Source organism: Salvelinus alpinus, chromosome 32 (assembly GCF_045679555.1).
Source record: "Salvelinus alpinus chromosome 32, SLU_Salpinus.1, whole genome shotgun sequence".
NCBI classification, from domain to species: Eukaryota; Metazoa; Chordata; class Actinopteri; order Salmoniformes; family Salmonidae; genus Salvelinus; species Salvelinus alpinus.
This window is the reverse complement of record NC_092117.1, coordinates 17,806,576-17,821,152: the sequence shown is the minus strand read 5'-3', so window position 1 is coordinate 17,821,152 and position 14,577 is coordinate 17,806,576. Positions and strand designations below refer to the sequence as shown.

Genomic DNA, 14,577 nt, shown 5'->3' with positions numbered 1-14,577 from the left:
TCTGACGCTCGTTGGATGTGACAGGGCTTGCAAACTATTACAGACTGCAAAAGAATGCCCAGCCGCGAGCTGCCCAGTGACACAAGCCTACAAGATGAGCTAAATGACTTCCATGTGCGCTTTGAGGCAAGCAACAATGAAACATGCATGAGAGCACCAGCTGTTTCGGACAACTGTGTGATGGCGCTTGCCATAGCCGATGTGAGCAAGACCTTTAAACAGGTAATCATTCACAAGGCCACAGGGCCAGACGGATTACCAGGATGTGTACTCCGAGCATGCACTGACCACCCGGCAACTGTCTTCACTAACATTTTCAACCTGTCCCTTGCCGAGTCTGTAATATCTACATGTTTCAAGCAGATCACCATAGTCCCTGTGTTCAAGAACACTAAGGTAACTTGCCAAAATGACTACCGACCGGTAACACTCACTTCTGTAGCCATGAAGTGATTTGAAAGGCTGGTCAGAGCTCACATCAACACCATCAACCCAGAAATCCTAGACCCACTCGAACTTGCATACCGCCCCAACAGATCCACAGATGACGCACTCTATTGCACTCAACACTGCCATTTTCCACCTGGACAAAAGGAACACCTACGTGAGAATGCTGTTCATTGACTACAGCTCAGCGTTCAACACCATAGTGCCCACAAAGCTCATCAGTAAGCTAAGGACCCTGGGACTAAACACCTCCCTCTGCAACTGGATCCTGAACTTCCCGACGGGCCGCCCCCAGGTGATAAGGGCAACAACACATCTGCTACGCTGATCCTCAACACAGGGACCCCCAGGGGTGCGTGCTTAGTCCCCTCCTGTACTCCATGTTCACCCAGAGCCCTCTATAAGGCAAATAAAATAGCGGTTGACTATTCCCATCCACTCCACTCTGAATTCCAGCTCCTTCCCTCTGGCCGCAGGTACAGACTACCTAAGGTTAAAAAAATAGGGACAAGTAATCTTTTATTCCGAATGCAAATCTGCAACTTAACAAAATGTTGGACTAATTGCACTTAGCACTTGCACTATGAAACTGCACTTACCTGCCTATTTGTTTGTAAAAGTCCTTTGCTATTTATTTTTCATTTTTAGATGTGATATGTTTTATGACTGCTGCAAGATGAATTGCCTCTCTGAAGACATTAAACGTTTTCTGAATCTGAATCTGTCCAAGCACGACTCCCACACCATCATTAAGTTTTCCAACGACACAACGTTGGTAGGCCTGATCAATGACAACAATGAAACAGCCTATAGAGAGGAGATCAGAGACCTGGAAGTGTGGTGCCAGGACATCAACCTCTCCCTCAATGTAATCAAGACAAAGGAGATGATCGTGGTCTCCAGGAAAAGGAGGGCTGAGCACGCCCCCATTCTCATCGACGGGGCTGCAGTGACTTTGGCGCATGTGACAAATAAAATTGTATTTTATTTCATTTGACTCACACACGCACAGAAATCTAATCAGCACCATGGACAGCCACATGATATTTAGCAACGTTGATTGGACTAAATTGTTTGTGGTATCTTGATCTGATGATATTGAATTGTTTAAGTTGAAATGCTGCTGGAATAGCTGAGAAAGTGCTCCTGTTTTCTTTGTGCTGACTTGGGGCAACTCGCTGTGTTTCTAAATCAGTAGCTGTGTAGTAAACTGTTGGAAATATTAACTGTTTGTTACGTGCAATATGTGCAGACTTCACCGGACAGATGCGGCTCTCTGGTTATGTGATGTGTTGTTGAATTTATTCCACCACTGTTTGACTTATCTTTTTGTTGTCACGGCCTTATTGTATATCATGGTGGCCTATGAACGAACGGGTTATAGAGCAAACATAGCACTTATCACAACATAGGTTGTAATATGGATTCTTTCATGGCTTGGCTTCCTCAGTGATTTTACCCACGCACCGCTACTGTGTTTGAGCTGGGCTGAAGCAAAGACCTGCACCCCTAGTAGCTCTCTTAAAAATGTACCTTCTCATGCTGCTCACCACGGAAACCAGTTCAATGGATAAGTGCATCCAAATCATGTTATTTTGTAATGTGGATCCTTGATGTTAAACCTAGCTATTGACAAGCATTCACAGCAATCAGACACGTAATCTAAATGTCAGCATTCGTGTTTGCTTGAGGCAATCATAAAACTGTGTGCACATTCAATTCACTATTCAACACCCTATTAGAAAGTTCTGACAAAGACCAGGACATGTTCAAAACATTGTCTTTTTGGGGAGACATAAATAACCTTCTTAATTTAACCCAGCAGCTAAGAGATCATCATTGTACTGGGTACACACATTTGTACTCAACATTTTTCAAACCATGTCGGTGTCTTGTGTAATGGACAGTGTATAATACGATACTGTAACCAATCTATGTGACACAAACACAGGGGCTTCCATTGTTTTAGCATTTATTGCAGCACAGTTGGTGGGGGAAATTACTACAGTAACATGCATCAATTTGCATGTCGCTTCAGCCAATCAACCATTCAACCTTCAACAGCAAGTATCACATTAGCTTTAGTGATAGTTACACTGTAACCTAACACGCATGTGAAACTATATCCTAGCATGGATGATGAGCCACCGATTAAGTGCAGTCATACAGTCAGACCACCATAAGGCAGTTCCTACACAAATGTTGTTTCATTGCAAGTGAACCTGGCGAGGAGGAGAGGATGAGAGGCGTAGAGGAAGGGAGGAGGGAAGGCAGAGAGGTGACCTGAATACTATGATGCCATCATGCTAGCAGAGGGAACCTACTGACCCACCACACTAGTATGTACTGTAGAGTTTCTGTAGTCTGAAGATTCAAATAAGATATCACAGTAATAACTAAGTTTCCATCCACAGTTTTTGTGCGAGTAAAGTCATACCGTATAAAAAAAAATCACAACTGCTGTGATGGAAACAGGAAGTTTCAGTATAACTTTATAAATGCCGACATCATTCGTTCGACATGGTGGTATCTTTTTGTGTCGGTAAAATGTATTATGCGAGAAATGGCGGTGGAAACGCCTTTATGTGCAAATATTGATATAACAACCATCATATTGAAGTGAACGTGATGACATGGTGTGTGGTCCTCCCACTATGACTCGGGAGACCATGCAGTTCATTAGGCTAGAGATGAAATAAGTTACAATGAACTTCACAGGGTGGTGAAAGTGCTTCTTTCTTGATGCTCCTTTCCAATAAATCTTGAGGGTCTAATTCTGGTGACTTGATGCTTGACTGTCGTTTGACAAATGAAAATATTCTTATCAGTAACAATCTCATCATGTAGACTAGCCAACCCGCACAGCCTACCCGCACTGTACAGTATATCCGAGCTGTTGGCGTACATGCCAAGACCAAAGTAGGCACATTTGCTATTTATTAACGCAACAGTTTTTGTGACAAAACTATCGGTAGAGTTGAAAATGTGATGGAAACACATTGAACTTTAGATTTTTATTCGGTACATGCAAACTTAAGCAGAAAAGTACATTTTGTGTGTACTACGTCATCACACCCAGATTTTTTTTATTTTTTTTATTTATTTTTATTTTTTATCCCCTTTTCTCCCCAATTTCCGTGGTATCCAATCGCTAGTAATTACTATCTTGTCTCATCGCTACAACGTCCGTATGGGCTCGGGAGAGACGAAGGTCGAAAGCCATGCGTCCTCCGAAGCACAACCCAACCAAGCCGCACTGCTTCTTAACACAGCGCGCCTCCAACCCGGAAGCCAGCCACACCAATGTGTCGGAGGAAACACTGTGCACCCGCCCCCCTCGGTTAGCCCTACCGGCCAAACCCTCCCTAACCCGGACGACGCTATGCCAATTGTGCGTCGCCCCACGGACCTCCCGGTCGCGGCCGGCTGCGACAGAGCCTGGACGCGAACCCAGAGACTCTGGTGGCGCAGCTAGCACTGTGATGCAGTGCTCTAGACCACTGCGCCACCCGGGAGGCCCTACACACTGATTTGTATTCACAAGTTCGTTCAGTGGAAACACACCACCGGTGGGAAAATTCACATATCTTCTTTATGCTGATTTAAGAATATTTGCATGAAAAGTCGCCAATTAGATGTAAACCTAGCTACTCACAAGAAAATGTGTTCTTTAGGACATTCTCTCTGTCTTCTTTTTAAGGTCGGAGTACCTGTGCATAGAATCTATTGCAAGTATATTGGAGTATAAAATAAAAGATTCCCCTGCTCATTGCTTGCTTTCCAACTTTCCCTTTTGGAGTGCTGCCTCATCTGTCCATCCTTCTCATATCCTCCTGCCGCCCAGCTTGAAGAGCACTCCTTCCATGTCTACCACCACCAATTTATCTGTACATCTTCACTGTGTCCATCTCCTGTGACCACCCCCACCTCCTGCCCATCTCAGACTGATGAGATTGGACAACCATCGACCCACCACCCACTTCTACCCTGTGGTTTCTCCCTAGGATCTAATCTACTCTCAGGAACACCGGAGGGAAAATGCTTTTAGAAAGAGGAGATGGGGAGAGAGAGAGAGAGAGAGAGAGAGGCAGCGAGTGAAAGCGTTAGGCAGATAGAGAGAGGGTAGGAGGGAAAAGGATGATGAAGTATGTTCCCTTGTGGTTTGTCTCTTTAGTAATGTCCCTGTTTCTGGGAGGCAGTGGTAAATTACCTGTGTTCCGTTCCTAGAACACACCAGGCTGCAGGAAACTCTCTGCCACCTACAGTCACTGTTTATCACTCAATCTTCATTGCCCCCCTCCCTCAATCCCCCCTCTCTCTCTATTTCTCTTGTTATTTTTTTCTTTCCCCTTCCTCTGTATTGATCTGACTATTATTGTCTCCCCCTCTTCCCCCATCCATTCATCTCACCCATCTATATTTTTCATTTTTGTCCTAGCCACCCTCTGAGAGAAAATGGCTTTTTCCAATGAGACATCAGAATCAATGATAACATTGGTGCAACATGTCCTTGGTGCTGAACATTATACAACAAGTAGCAATAAAATACAACTATGTTATACTATTTTCTCTCCTCCAGGTATCTCGATGTATAAAGATCTCAATGTATTTCAATGGCAGCAGGCATATTTGTAAAGCAGTATCTACTAGCTAACCCAGAGCAGTCTCCAGATACCAATCTCTAATTCTCTCTCTTCTTCCCTGCTGATACCCCCAGCACCAGTTCCATCTCCATGTGACTCAGCTAGATAAGCCTGATATCGCCCTCCCTCCATCTCCCTCGCCCTGCTCCATAGACAACTCTCCTGGCGACACAAAACATGCTCTTCACACATCATCACTCTCTCCTCTGCTCTGCGTGGAGATCACTCCCTCCTCTGCTCTCCTCTCTGTGTACATGGCAACCTGATCAGTGCTCAGGGGCAACCGTTTTAAATAGAAAGAGGTTCTGGTGGGTGGATGATAGTCTGCTCTGTTCATCACCACAGGTAATCCCTAGTTCTGATCAGGATTCATAAGAAGTAGGGATTCCTATCACATGTTCCTAGATTACTGACACTACTGTAAGCATTGGTTAAGTTGCCTTTTGTCAGGCTTAAAGGCTGACTAAGCTTACCCAAATTCTCTGGTTGATAGTGTGATACATGCTGCACCTTGATTTCAGGTTAAAGGTGGGTTTGCTTACTTTGATGATGAGGGTAAATTTGGTGTACAGGTCTCTGCTGACTGGTTTCAAGAGGAGGAGCTCTGCGGTCGTCTTGTTCAGGGAGAAGTAGTCTGGGTACTTTGAGGGCTGACCTGAAGTAAAACAACACGCACAAATAATCTGTTTTTTGCTTTTGGGCATGAATGGTGACCATTGATAAGACATTAGCGATTAAACGATAAAGGATCAAAGTGGACTAGTGGAACTGATCATGCAAACATGCATGTGTGTGACTGGTAGCTCTGTGAGGAACCTACCAACCAGTATGTAGTAATGGATCCCTGGCCTTTTAGACGGGGGCTGAATGTTCCTGTCCATATCCACAGCTCGGATAGGTGGGGTCACCCCCAGCGGGTTCAGTTCACTCTGAAAAGGAGGGAGGAAGGAAAAGGGGGGAGTCAGTAACCAATTAACTGTGTTAGTAGTTTGTATCCCCATTACACTGTTAAGCCTTTTGCGAACAAGGGAAACGTGACAAAATGCAATTAAATGTTCAATATTAAATATCATAAACAATATATCAGTATTATGGCTTTGTTAGATTCAGTCCCCATTCACACAGTACACTACTGTTAACACAATAGGCTAACAATCTAATTAAACAGCTTTAGGTTTCTTCCTCCTCAGAATTCTCACCAACATGCATAATAGTACCATACATCACAGCTAATCTGTTTGTTGTGCTGTACTTCTCTTATTCACGCACACTCATTGCCAATAGACACCCTTAGCACTAATTAGCTTGCTCTGCATTTCCCTAGTGTACCCACATATGGCTAATACAGTAAGTGGATGTGTGCTTAGCGGTTTGCGTTGTACTTCCCTAGCACAGGAAGGCACATGGCTAACCAACAGCTCTGGCAGAATCCCTCCCTTGGGGAAAGTATTTATATCCCAGGGTCCACTGTAATCCTTATCCCCCCGCCCCCCCCCCCCCCCCCCCCCCCCCACACACACACACACACACACGCACACACAAACACACTCCACCACTTTTACAATGTATGGAGGTGCGCTAAATCAAATCCCTCTAGCTCTGCACAATGATGATTAGCTATAATACTCCTCCAGCAGCCATTCTCGTGAGGACTCCAGAGCAGATAGCTAATACCCCTAAGGGAGAAAATAAATACATATCAACTTAATAAGGTGTGTCTAGCCTCTGTAATTACTTACAATAAATACACTCATCAATTATTCATTCAGAGAAAACCCTCACCATACAGCATACGAATTTGCAGTGCCTTCAGAAAGTATTCACACCCTTTTCCACATGTTGTTGTGTTACAGCCTGAATTCAAAATTGATTCAATTGAGAATTTTGGGTCACTGGCCTACACACAATACCACATAATGTCAAAGTAGAATTATGTTTTTAGAAATGTTTACAAATTAATAAAAAATGAAAAGCTGAAATGTCAATAAGTATTCAACTCCATTGTTATGGCAAGCCTATATAAGTTCAGGAGTAAAAATGTGATTCAACTCAGATAATAATTGCATTGACTCACTGTGTGTGCAATAATAGTGTTTAACATGAGTTTTGAATGACTACCTCATCTCTGTACACCACACACAATTATCTGTAAAGGTCCCTTAGTAGAGCAATGCCTCGCAAACGAAGGGCACCTATCGGTAGATGGGTAGAAATAACAACAAAAAATACATTAAATATCCCTTTAAGCATGGTGAAGTTGTTAATTACACTTTGGATGATGTATCAATACACCCAGTCACTACAAAGATACAGGTGTCCTTCCTAAATCAGTTGCCGGGAGGAAGGAAACCGCTCAAGGATTTCACCATGATGCCAATGGTGACTTTAAAACTGTTAAAGAGCTTAATGGCTGTGATAGGAGAAAGCTGAGGATGGATCAACAACATTGTCGTTACTCCACAACACTAACCTACATGATAGAGTGAAAAGAAGGAAGCCTGTACAGAATACACATATTTCAAAACATGCATCCTGTTTGCAATAAGGCATTAAAGTAAAACAGCAAACAACGTGGCAAAGAAATTTGCATTAATTCCTGAATACAAAGCTTTATGTTTGGGGCAAATCCAACACAACACATCACTGATTACCACTCTTCATATTTTAAATCATGGTGGTGGCTGCATCATGTTATGGGTATGCTTGTCATCGGCATGGACCAGGGAGTTTTTTTGATAAAAAGAAACGGAATAGAGCTAAGCACAGAAACATTTCCAGAGGGAAACCTGGTTCAGTCTGCTTTCCAACAGACATTATGAGACAAATGCACCTTTCAGCGCGACAATAACCTAAAACACAGGGACATATTTACACTGGAGTTGCTTACCAAGACGACATTTAATGTTCCTGAGTGGCCTAGTTACAGTTTTGCCTTAAATCGACTTGAAAACCTATTACAAGACCTGGAAATGGCTGTCTAGCAATGATCAACAACCAACTTGACAGAGCTTGAATCATTTTAAAAAGAATGATGTATAAATATTGTACAATCCAGGAGTGCAAAGCTCTTAGAGACTTACCTAGAACAACTCACAGCTGTAATTGTTACCAAAGGTGATTCTAACATGTATTGTTTTATTTTTCTTAAATGTCCACTATGTCATTACAGATTATTTTGTGTACAAAAAAAGTGAGTTAAATAAATTTTAATCCCACTTTGTAATACTTTCTGAAAGCACTGTAGTAACACAACGGTTTTACTGCAGTGGTTTTACTACAGTTTTCCAAGGAACTACCAGAAAAAAGCTGATAATATAGCCTTGAATTGCAATCTAGGAAGACTGAACAAACTCTGCAAAACAAATTTGGTAACATTTTATGATAACCCCTGGTCATAAAGTATTGATAAAATATTGTATATCGCATTTTAAACATTTATTAATAATTTTTCTTATATTTACTAATATTAGTAAGCTATTCATTAATATATTTATAGATAAACAGTACCAGTCAAAAGTTTAGTCACACCTACTCATTCCAGGGTTTTTCTTTATTTTTACTATTTTCTACATTGTAGAATAATAGTGAAGACATCAAAACTATGAAATAACACAAGGAAGCATGTAGTAACCACAAAAGTGTTAAACAAATGAACATATTTTTCATATTTGAAATTCTTCAAAGTAGCCACCCTTTGCCTTGGTGACAGCTTTGCACATTCTTAGCATTTTCTCAACCAGCTTCATGAGGTAGTCACCTGGAATGCATTTCAATTAACAGGTGTGCCTTGTTAAAAATGTATGACAAGGTAGGAGTTGAATACAGAAGATAGCCCTATTTGGTAAAAGCCCAAGTCCATATTATAGGAAGAACACCTCAAATAAGCAAAGAGAAATGACAGTCCATCATTACTTTAAGACATGAAGGTCAGTCAATACGGAACATTTTAAAACATTTGAAAGTTTCTTCAAGTGCAGTCGAAAAAACGATCAAGCGCTATGATGAAACTGGCTCTCATGAGGACCGCCTCAGGAAATGAAGACCCAGACTTACCTCTGCTGCAGAGGATAAGTTCATTAGAGTTACCAGCCTCAGAAATTGCAGCCCAAATAAATTCTTCACAGAATTCAACAGACACATCTCAACATCAACTGTTGTTGGAGACTGCGTGAATCAGGCCTTCATGGTCAAATTGCTTCAAAGAAACCACTACCAATGGACACCAATAAGAAGAAGAGACTCGCTTGGGTCAAGAAACACGAGCAATAGAGATTAGACTGGTGGAAATCTGTCCTTTGGTCTGATGAGTCCAAATTGGAGATTTTTGGTTACAACCACCGTGTCTGTGAGACGCAGGGTAGGTGAACAGACGATCTCCGCATGTGTGGTTCCCACCTTGAAGCACGGAGGAGGAAGTGTGATGGTGTGGGGGTGCTTTGCTGGTGAACACTGTCCATTTTACTCTGGTAATAAACTGTAAACCATTGACAAGCGTTGTACTCAGAGTCTGTGCATAGGTTTACTGGTTCAACTGCCCATAATAGATAGATAGCTTTGGAGGATACATATCCTCTTAATATGTATTATATCATTACATTATCTTAGTATGAATACATGGCTTATTCTTAAAAATAGAAATAAGTGTTCCTTGTGTATGAGAAGGATAATTAGGTTGTGGACTGTAGTGGACTGGAATAATGTGCACTCCCTAACTTGACTGATAAGAAGACCTTTGAGAGGCGTGAAGGAGTACCGGACTCATGCTGGGATGATAACACCATCTGCCCAGCCACAGAGATTGATCGTTCATCCTAGACACAGAAGGGGGGTCTGTTTGGGAAGGGAGGCCTAGTTGGAGGTTATAAATATATGTTGTGACTCTGTATCTGCTCTCACTGCTGCATAACCTAGTGTGGTGAATACATCTAGCTAGAGCTTTCTTTGGGTATCCATCTAGATTACTGAGCCGGAATTTAGAACCCAACAATTGCCGTTATTGGCAGGATTCACCAAGATTTGTAGTCGAAACTAAAGAGTCTGAATCAGTGGAACAGGAGTCGGCACAAAACAAGGTAGGCAAGTTCCTACACCTGACACCACTCATTCTGTCATGTTGGGGAGATGGGTTGGAGGCGGAATATAAATGATGGGAAACGGACCTAGAAAGCCTGGATTTATTCAGTAGGCCTACTGTGTGTACGACCTATGTGTCATAGACCTATGATTTGGAACCCATAGGGGGTTTAGCCATCAGAAGGTTAGGACTATGCACTGTATGCCTATGAGGTTTAGCCACCAGAATGTTAAGACTAGGCACTATATGCCTAGGAGGTTTAGCCATCAGAAGGTTAGCTGAGGCACTATATTCCTAGGTTTAGCCACCAGAATGTTAGACTAGGCACTATATGCCCAGAGGTTTAGCCATCAGAATGTTAGACTAGGCATTGTTATATGCCTGGGGAAATATGAAACATTCAGATGTTGGCTAAATTAGTTACCTTGAAAAGACAGTACTTGAAGTGAAGCTTTTAGGGGATACAAAAAGAGCGAGCGAGAGAGAGAGAGAGAGAGAGAGAGAGAGAGAGAGAGAGAGAGACAAAGAGAGAGCGAGAGAGAGAGACAGAGACAGAGAGAGAGAGAGAGACATTATTACGACATTATAAAATCCATGTACACAAACAACAAGTGTGCGGTTAAAATTGGCAAAAAACACACACATTTCTTCACACAGGGTCGTGGGGTGAGACAGGGATGCAGCTTAAGCCCCACCCTCTTCAACATATATATCAACGAATTGGCGCGGGCACTAGAACAGTCTGCAGCACCCGGTCTCACCCTACTAGAATCCGAAGTCAAATGTCTACTGTTTGCTGATGATCTGGTGCTTCTGTCACCAACCAAGGAGGGCCTACAGCAGCACCTAGATCTTCTGCACAGATTCTGTCAGACCTGGGCCCTGACAGTAAATCTCAGTAAGACCAAAATAATGGTGTTCCAAAAAAGGTCCAGTCACCAGGACCACAAATTCCATCTAGACACCGTTGCCCTAGAGCACACAAAAAACTATACATACCTCGGCCTAAACATCAGCACCACAGGTAACTTCCACAAAGCTGTGAACGATCTGAGAGACAAGGCAAGAAGGGCCTTCTATGCCATCAAAAGGAACATAAATTTCAACATACCAATTAGGATCTGGCTAAAAATACTTGAATCAGTCATAGAGCCCATTGCCCTTTATGGTTGTGAGGTCTGGGGTCCGCTCACCAACCAAGATTTCACAAAATGGGACAAACACCAAATTGAGACTCTGCATGCAGAATTCTGCAAAAATATCCTCCGTGTACAACGTAGAACACCAAATAATGCATGCAGAGCAGAATTAGGCCGATACCCACTAATTATCAAAATCCAGAAAAGAGCCGTTAAATTCTACAACCACCTAAAAGGAAGCGATTCCCAAACCTTCCATAACAAAGCCATCACCTACAGAGAGATGAACCTGGAGAAGAGTCCCCTAAGCAAGCTGGTCCTAGGGCTCTGTTCACAAACACAAACACACCCCACAGAGCCCCAGCACAATTAGACCCAACCAAATCATGAGAAAACAAAAAGATAATTACTTGACACATTGGAAAGAATTAACAAAAAAACAGAGCAAACTAGAATGCTATTTGGCCCTAAACAGAGAGTACACAGTGGCAGAATACCTGACCACTGTGACTGACCCAAACTTAAGGAAAGCTTTGACTATGTACAGACTCAGTGAGCATAGCCTTGCTATTGAGAAAGGCCGCCGTAGGCAGACATGGCTCTCAAGAGAAGACAGGCTATGTGCACACTGCCCACAAAATGAGGTGGAAACTGAGCTGCACTTCCTAACCTCCTGCCCAATGTATGACCATATTAGAGAGACATATTTCCCTCAGATTACACAGATCCACAAAGAATTCGAAAACAAATCCAATTTTGATAAACTCCCATATCTACTGGGTGAAATTCCACAGTGTGCCATCACAGCAGCAAGATTTGTGACCTGTTGCCACAAGAAAAGGGCAACCAGTGAAGAACAAACACCACTGTAAATACAACCCATATTTATGTTTATTTATTTTAACTTGTGTGCTTTAACCATTTGTACATTGTTACAACACTGCATATATATAATATGACATTTGTAATGTCTTTATTGTTTTGAAACTTCTGTATGTGTAATGTTTACTGTTCATTTTTATTGTTTATTTGACTTTTGTATATTACCTACCTCACTTGCTTTGGCAATGTTAACACATGTTTCCCATGCCAATAAAGCCCCTTGAATTGAATTGAATTGAATTGAGAGACAGATAGCGAGAGACAGATAGCGAGAGAGACAGAGAGAGACAGATAGCGAGAGAGACAGAGAGAGACAGAGAGAGAGAGAGAGAGAGAGACAGAGAGAGACAGACAGAGAGAGACAGAGAGAGAGAGAGACAGAGAGAGACAGAGAGAGACAGAGAGAGAGAGAGAGACAGAGAGAGAGAGAGAGAGAGAGAGAGAGAGAGAGAGAGAGAGAGAGAGAGAGAGAGAGAGAGAGAGAGAGAGAGAGAGAGAGAGAGAGAGAGAGAGAGAGAGAGAGAGAGAGAGAGAGAGAGAGACAGACAGACAGACAGAGAGAGAGACAGACAGACAGACAGACAGACAGACAGAGAGAGAGACAGAGAGAGAGAGAGAGAGAGAGAGAGAGAGAGAGAGAGAGAGAGAGAGAGAGAGAGAGAGAGAGAGAGAGAGAGAGAGAGAGAGAGAGAGAGAGAGAGAGAGAGAGAGAGAGAGAGAGAGAGAGAGAGAGAGAGAGAGAGAGAGAGAGAGAGAGAACATGAGAGAGAGAGAACATGAGAGAGAGAGAGAACAAGAGATAGAGAAATACTTTTTTACTCCTGCTCTCTAGCTTCCAACATTTCTTCCACTGATGAGAAAGCTGAGCTTTGGGTACTGTACTGTAGAAATCCACACAGCTCCCCGGCCCTGCATACTTAGCAGTCTGCAAACCTTTTATCATTAATTATAAATCACCCTGACTCCTCTCAGCCAACAACTGGATTCACAATGACTCTCTATTTCTCTCTCTTTTATCCATGTCTCTAACTATTTAGGTCACTGTCCATCTCCTCTCCTTCTCCCTTTCTCAGTCACTATCACCATATTTTTAAGTCTTTCTCTCTTACTCCCTCAGGGACCCAGTGACACAGAGTGAGCAGAGAAGACACAGAGGTACATCGTCAAAAAACACATGGGACTGTCACGTTCTGCAACTCCAATCTCAGTTTGACACTGTAGTTGGTGACTACCTCCCAGCACTCATAAAGGCCTCTTCCTTTTCTCTCTCCCTCTTATTTCCGACATCCTGTGAGAGATGTCAGGTCCACAGCACCCCACCGCACCCCCCCTCTCTCTTTCCCTCAGTCTGACTCACCCACCCCTCTCTCCCTCTCTTTCTGCTCTACATTTCCTACCAAAGCTATATCAATCTCTATCGCTTTTTGACTGGAATTCAGCTGGTGTTTTTAGTCTGAAGCTAACTGAAACTTCAGCTGTAATTGCTGTTCCACCAGACCAGAAAATGCTTTTAAATGACCATGCTGAGACAAAACAGCAAGGATTAGTGTGCGTGAGGAACACACTCACACTTCAAACGCTGCAGATGTGGCATTTACTTCCACACTCTCCTGCCATCCTGTTCTTCCAGCGTGGTGCTGGTCTGTGCCAGTATAGCGCTGTGACTGATGATATACACACTTGTCAGATCATCACCTGCCTGACTACCTGTTCGCTTACACACGCACAAAGCCTAATCCCCCTCCCATACCCCCACTAACCTAACCCTAAACATTACCCCTGAGTCTAAAATAGCCTTTTACCTTGTGGGAATCGGTCAAATGTCCTTGTTTTACTATTGGTGTGAGGACTTCTTGTTTTACTATCCTTGTGAGGACTTCTGGTACCCAGGATAGCAAAACCAAAAACACACACACACACACACAGTGTGTTTTGTACCGGTTTGGTGAATTCTGGTATGGTGACTCGGTAGGTGACTGGGTTGCAGTCGTGGGTGTTGTTGACCAGGACACAGGGCAGGAACATGGGGCCCAGGTCATCTCCATCCAGAACATCTATTGTCAATGTGGTCGTAGCGGTCCGCCTATTGGCATCGTACGGGGCACGGTCCTGTAGGATGCAAGTCAACATGGTTACTTACCAAAGCTATTAATGAATAACACATTGAAATATCATCAAAATCAATCAAAATTTCTCTTTTCAATTCCACGATCAACTTTGTAATCTTAGTGAGCATAATGGGTTGAGAAATATATATTCATGTACCATCGCTCTACTTAAAATATCATTCTGTAGCATTACAGTGTCTGATTCATAATCCTTGTCAGGGACTCTTCACGGCTAATGACCAGAAATAATAAGCAAGGCCACACTACATCTTTTATAAAAATTC

At 42.8% G+C, this 14,577-nt stretch overlaps 1 protein-coding gene across 1 annotated transcript in view; it reads right to left on the bottom strand.

The window, feature by feature from the left end:
- LOC139562344 (protocadherin-15-like) overlaps positions 1-14,577 on the bottom strand; it is a 289,491-nt gene that overhangs the window by 180,697 nt on the left and 94,217 nt on the right. The window contains exons 9-11 of the mRNA XM_071380009.1: positions 14,124-14,294; positions 5,911-6,019; positions 5,633-5,745 (exon numbers count right to left, since the gene is read on the bottom strand). Coding sequence (XP_071236110.1) covers positions 5,633-5,745; positions 5,911-6,019; positions 14,124-14,294 — 393 coding nt within the window. The remainder of the gene's footprint in view (positions 1-5,632; positions 5,746-5,910; positions 6,020-14,123; positions 14,295-14,577) is intronic.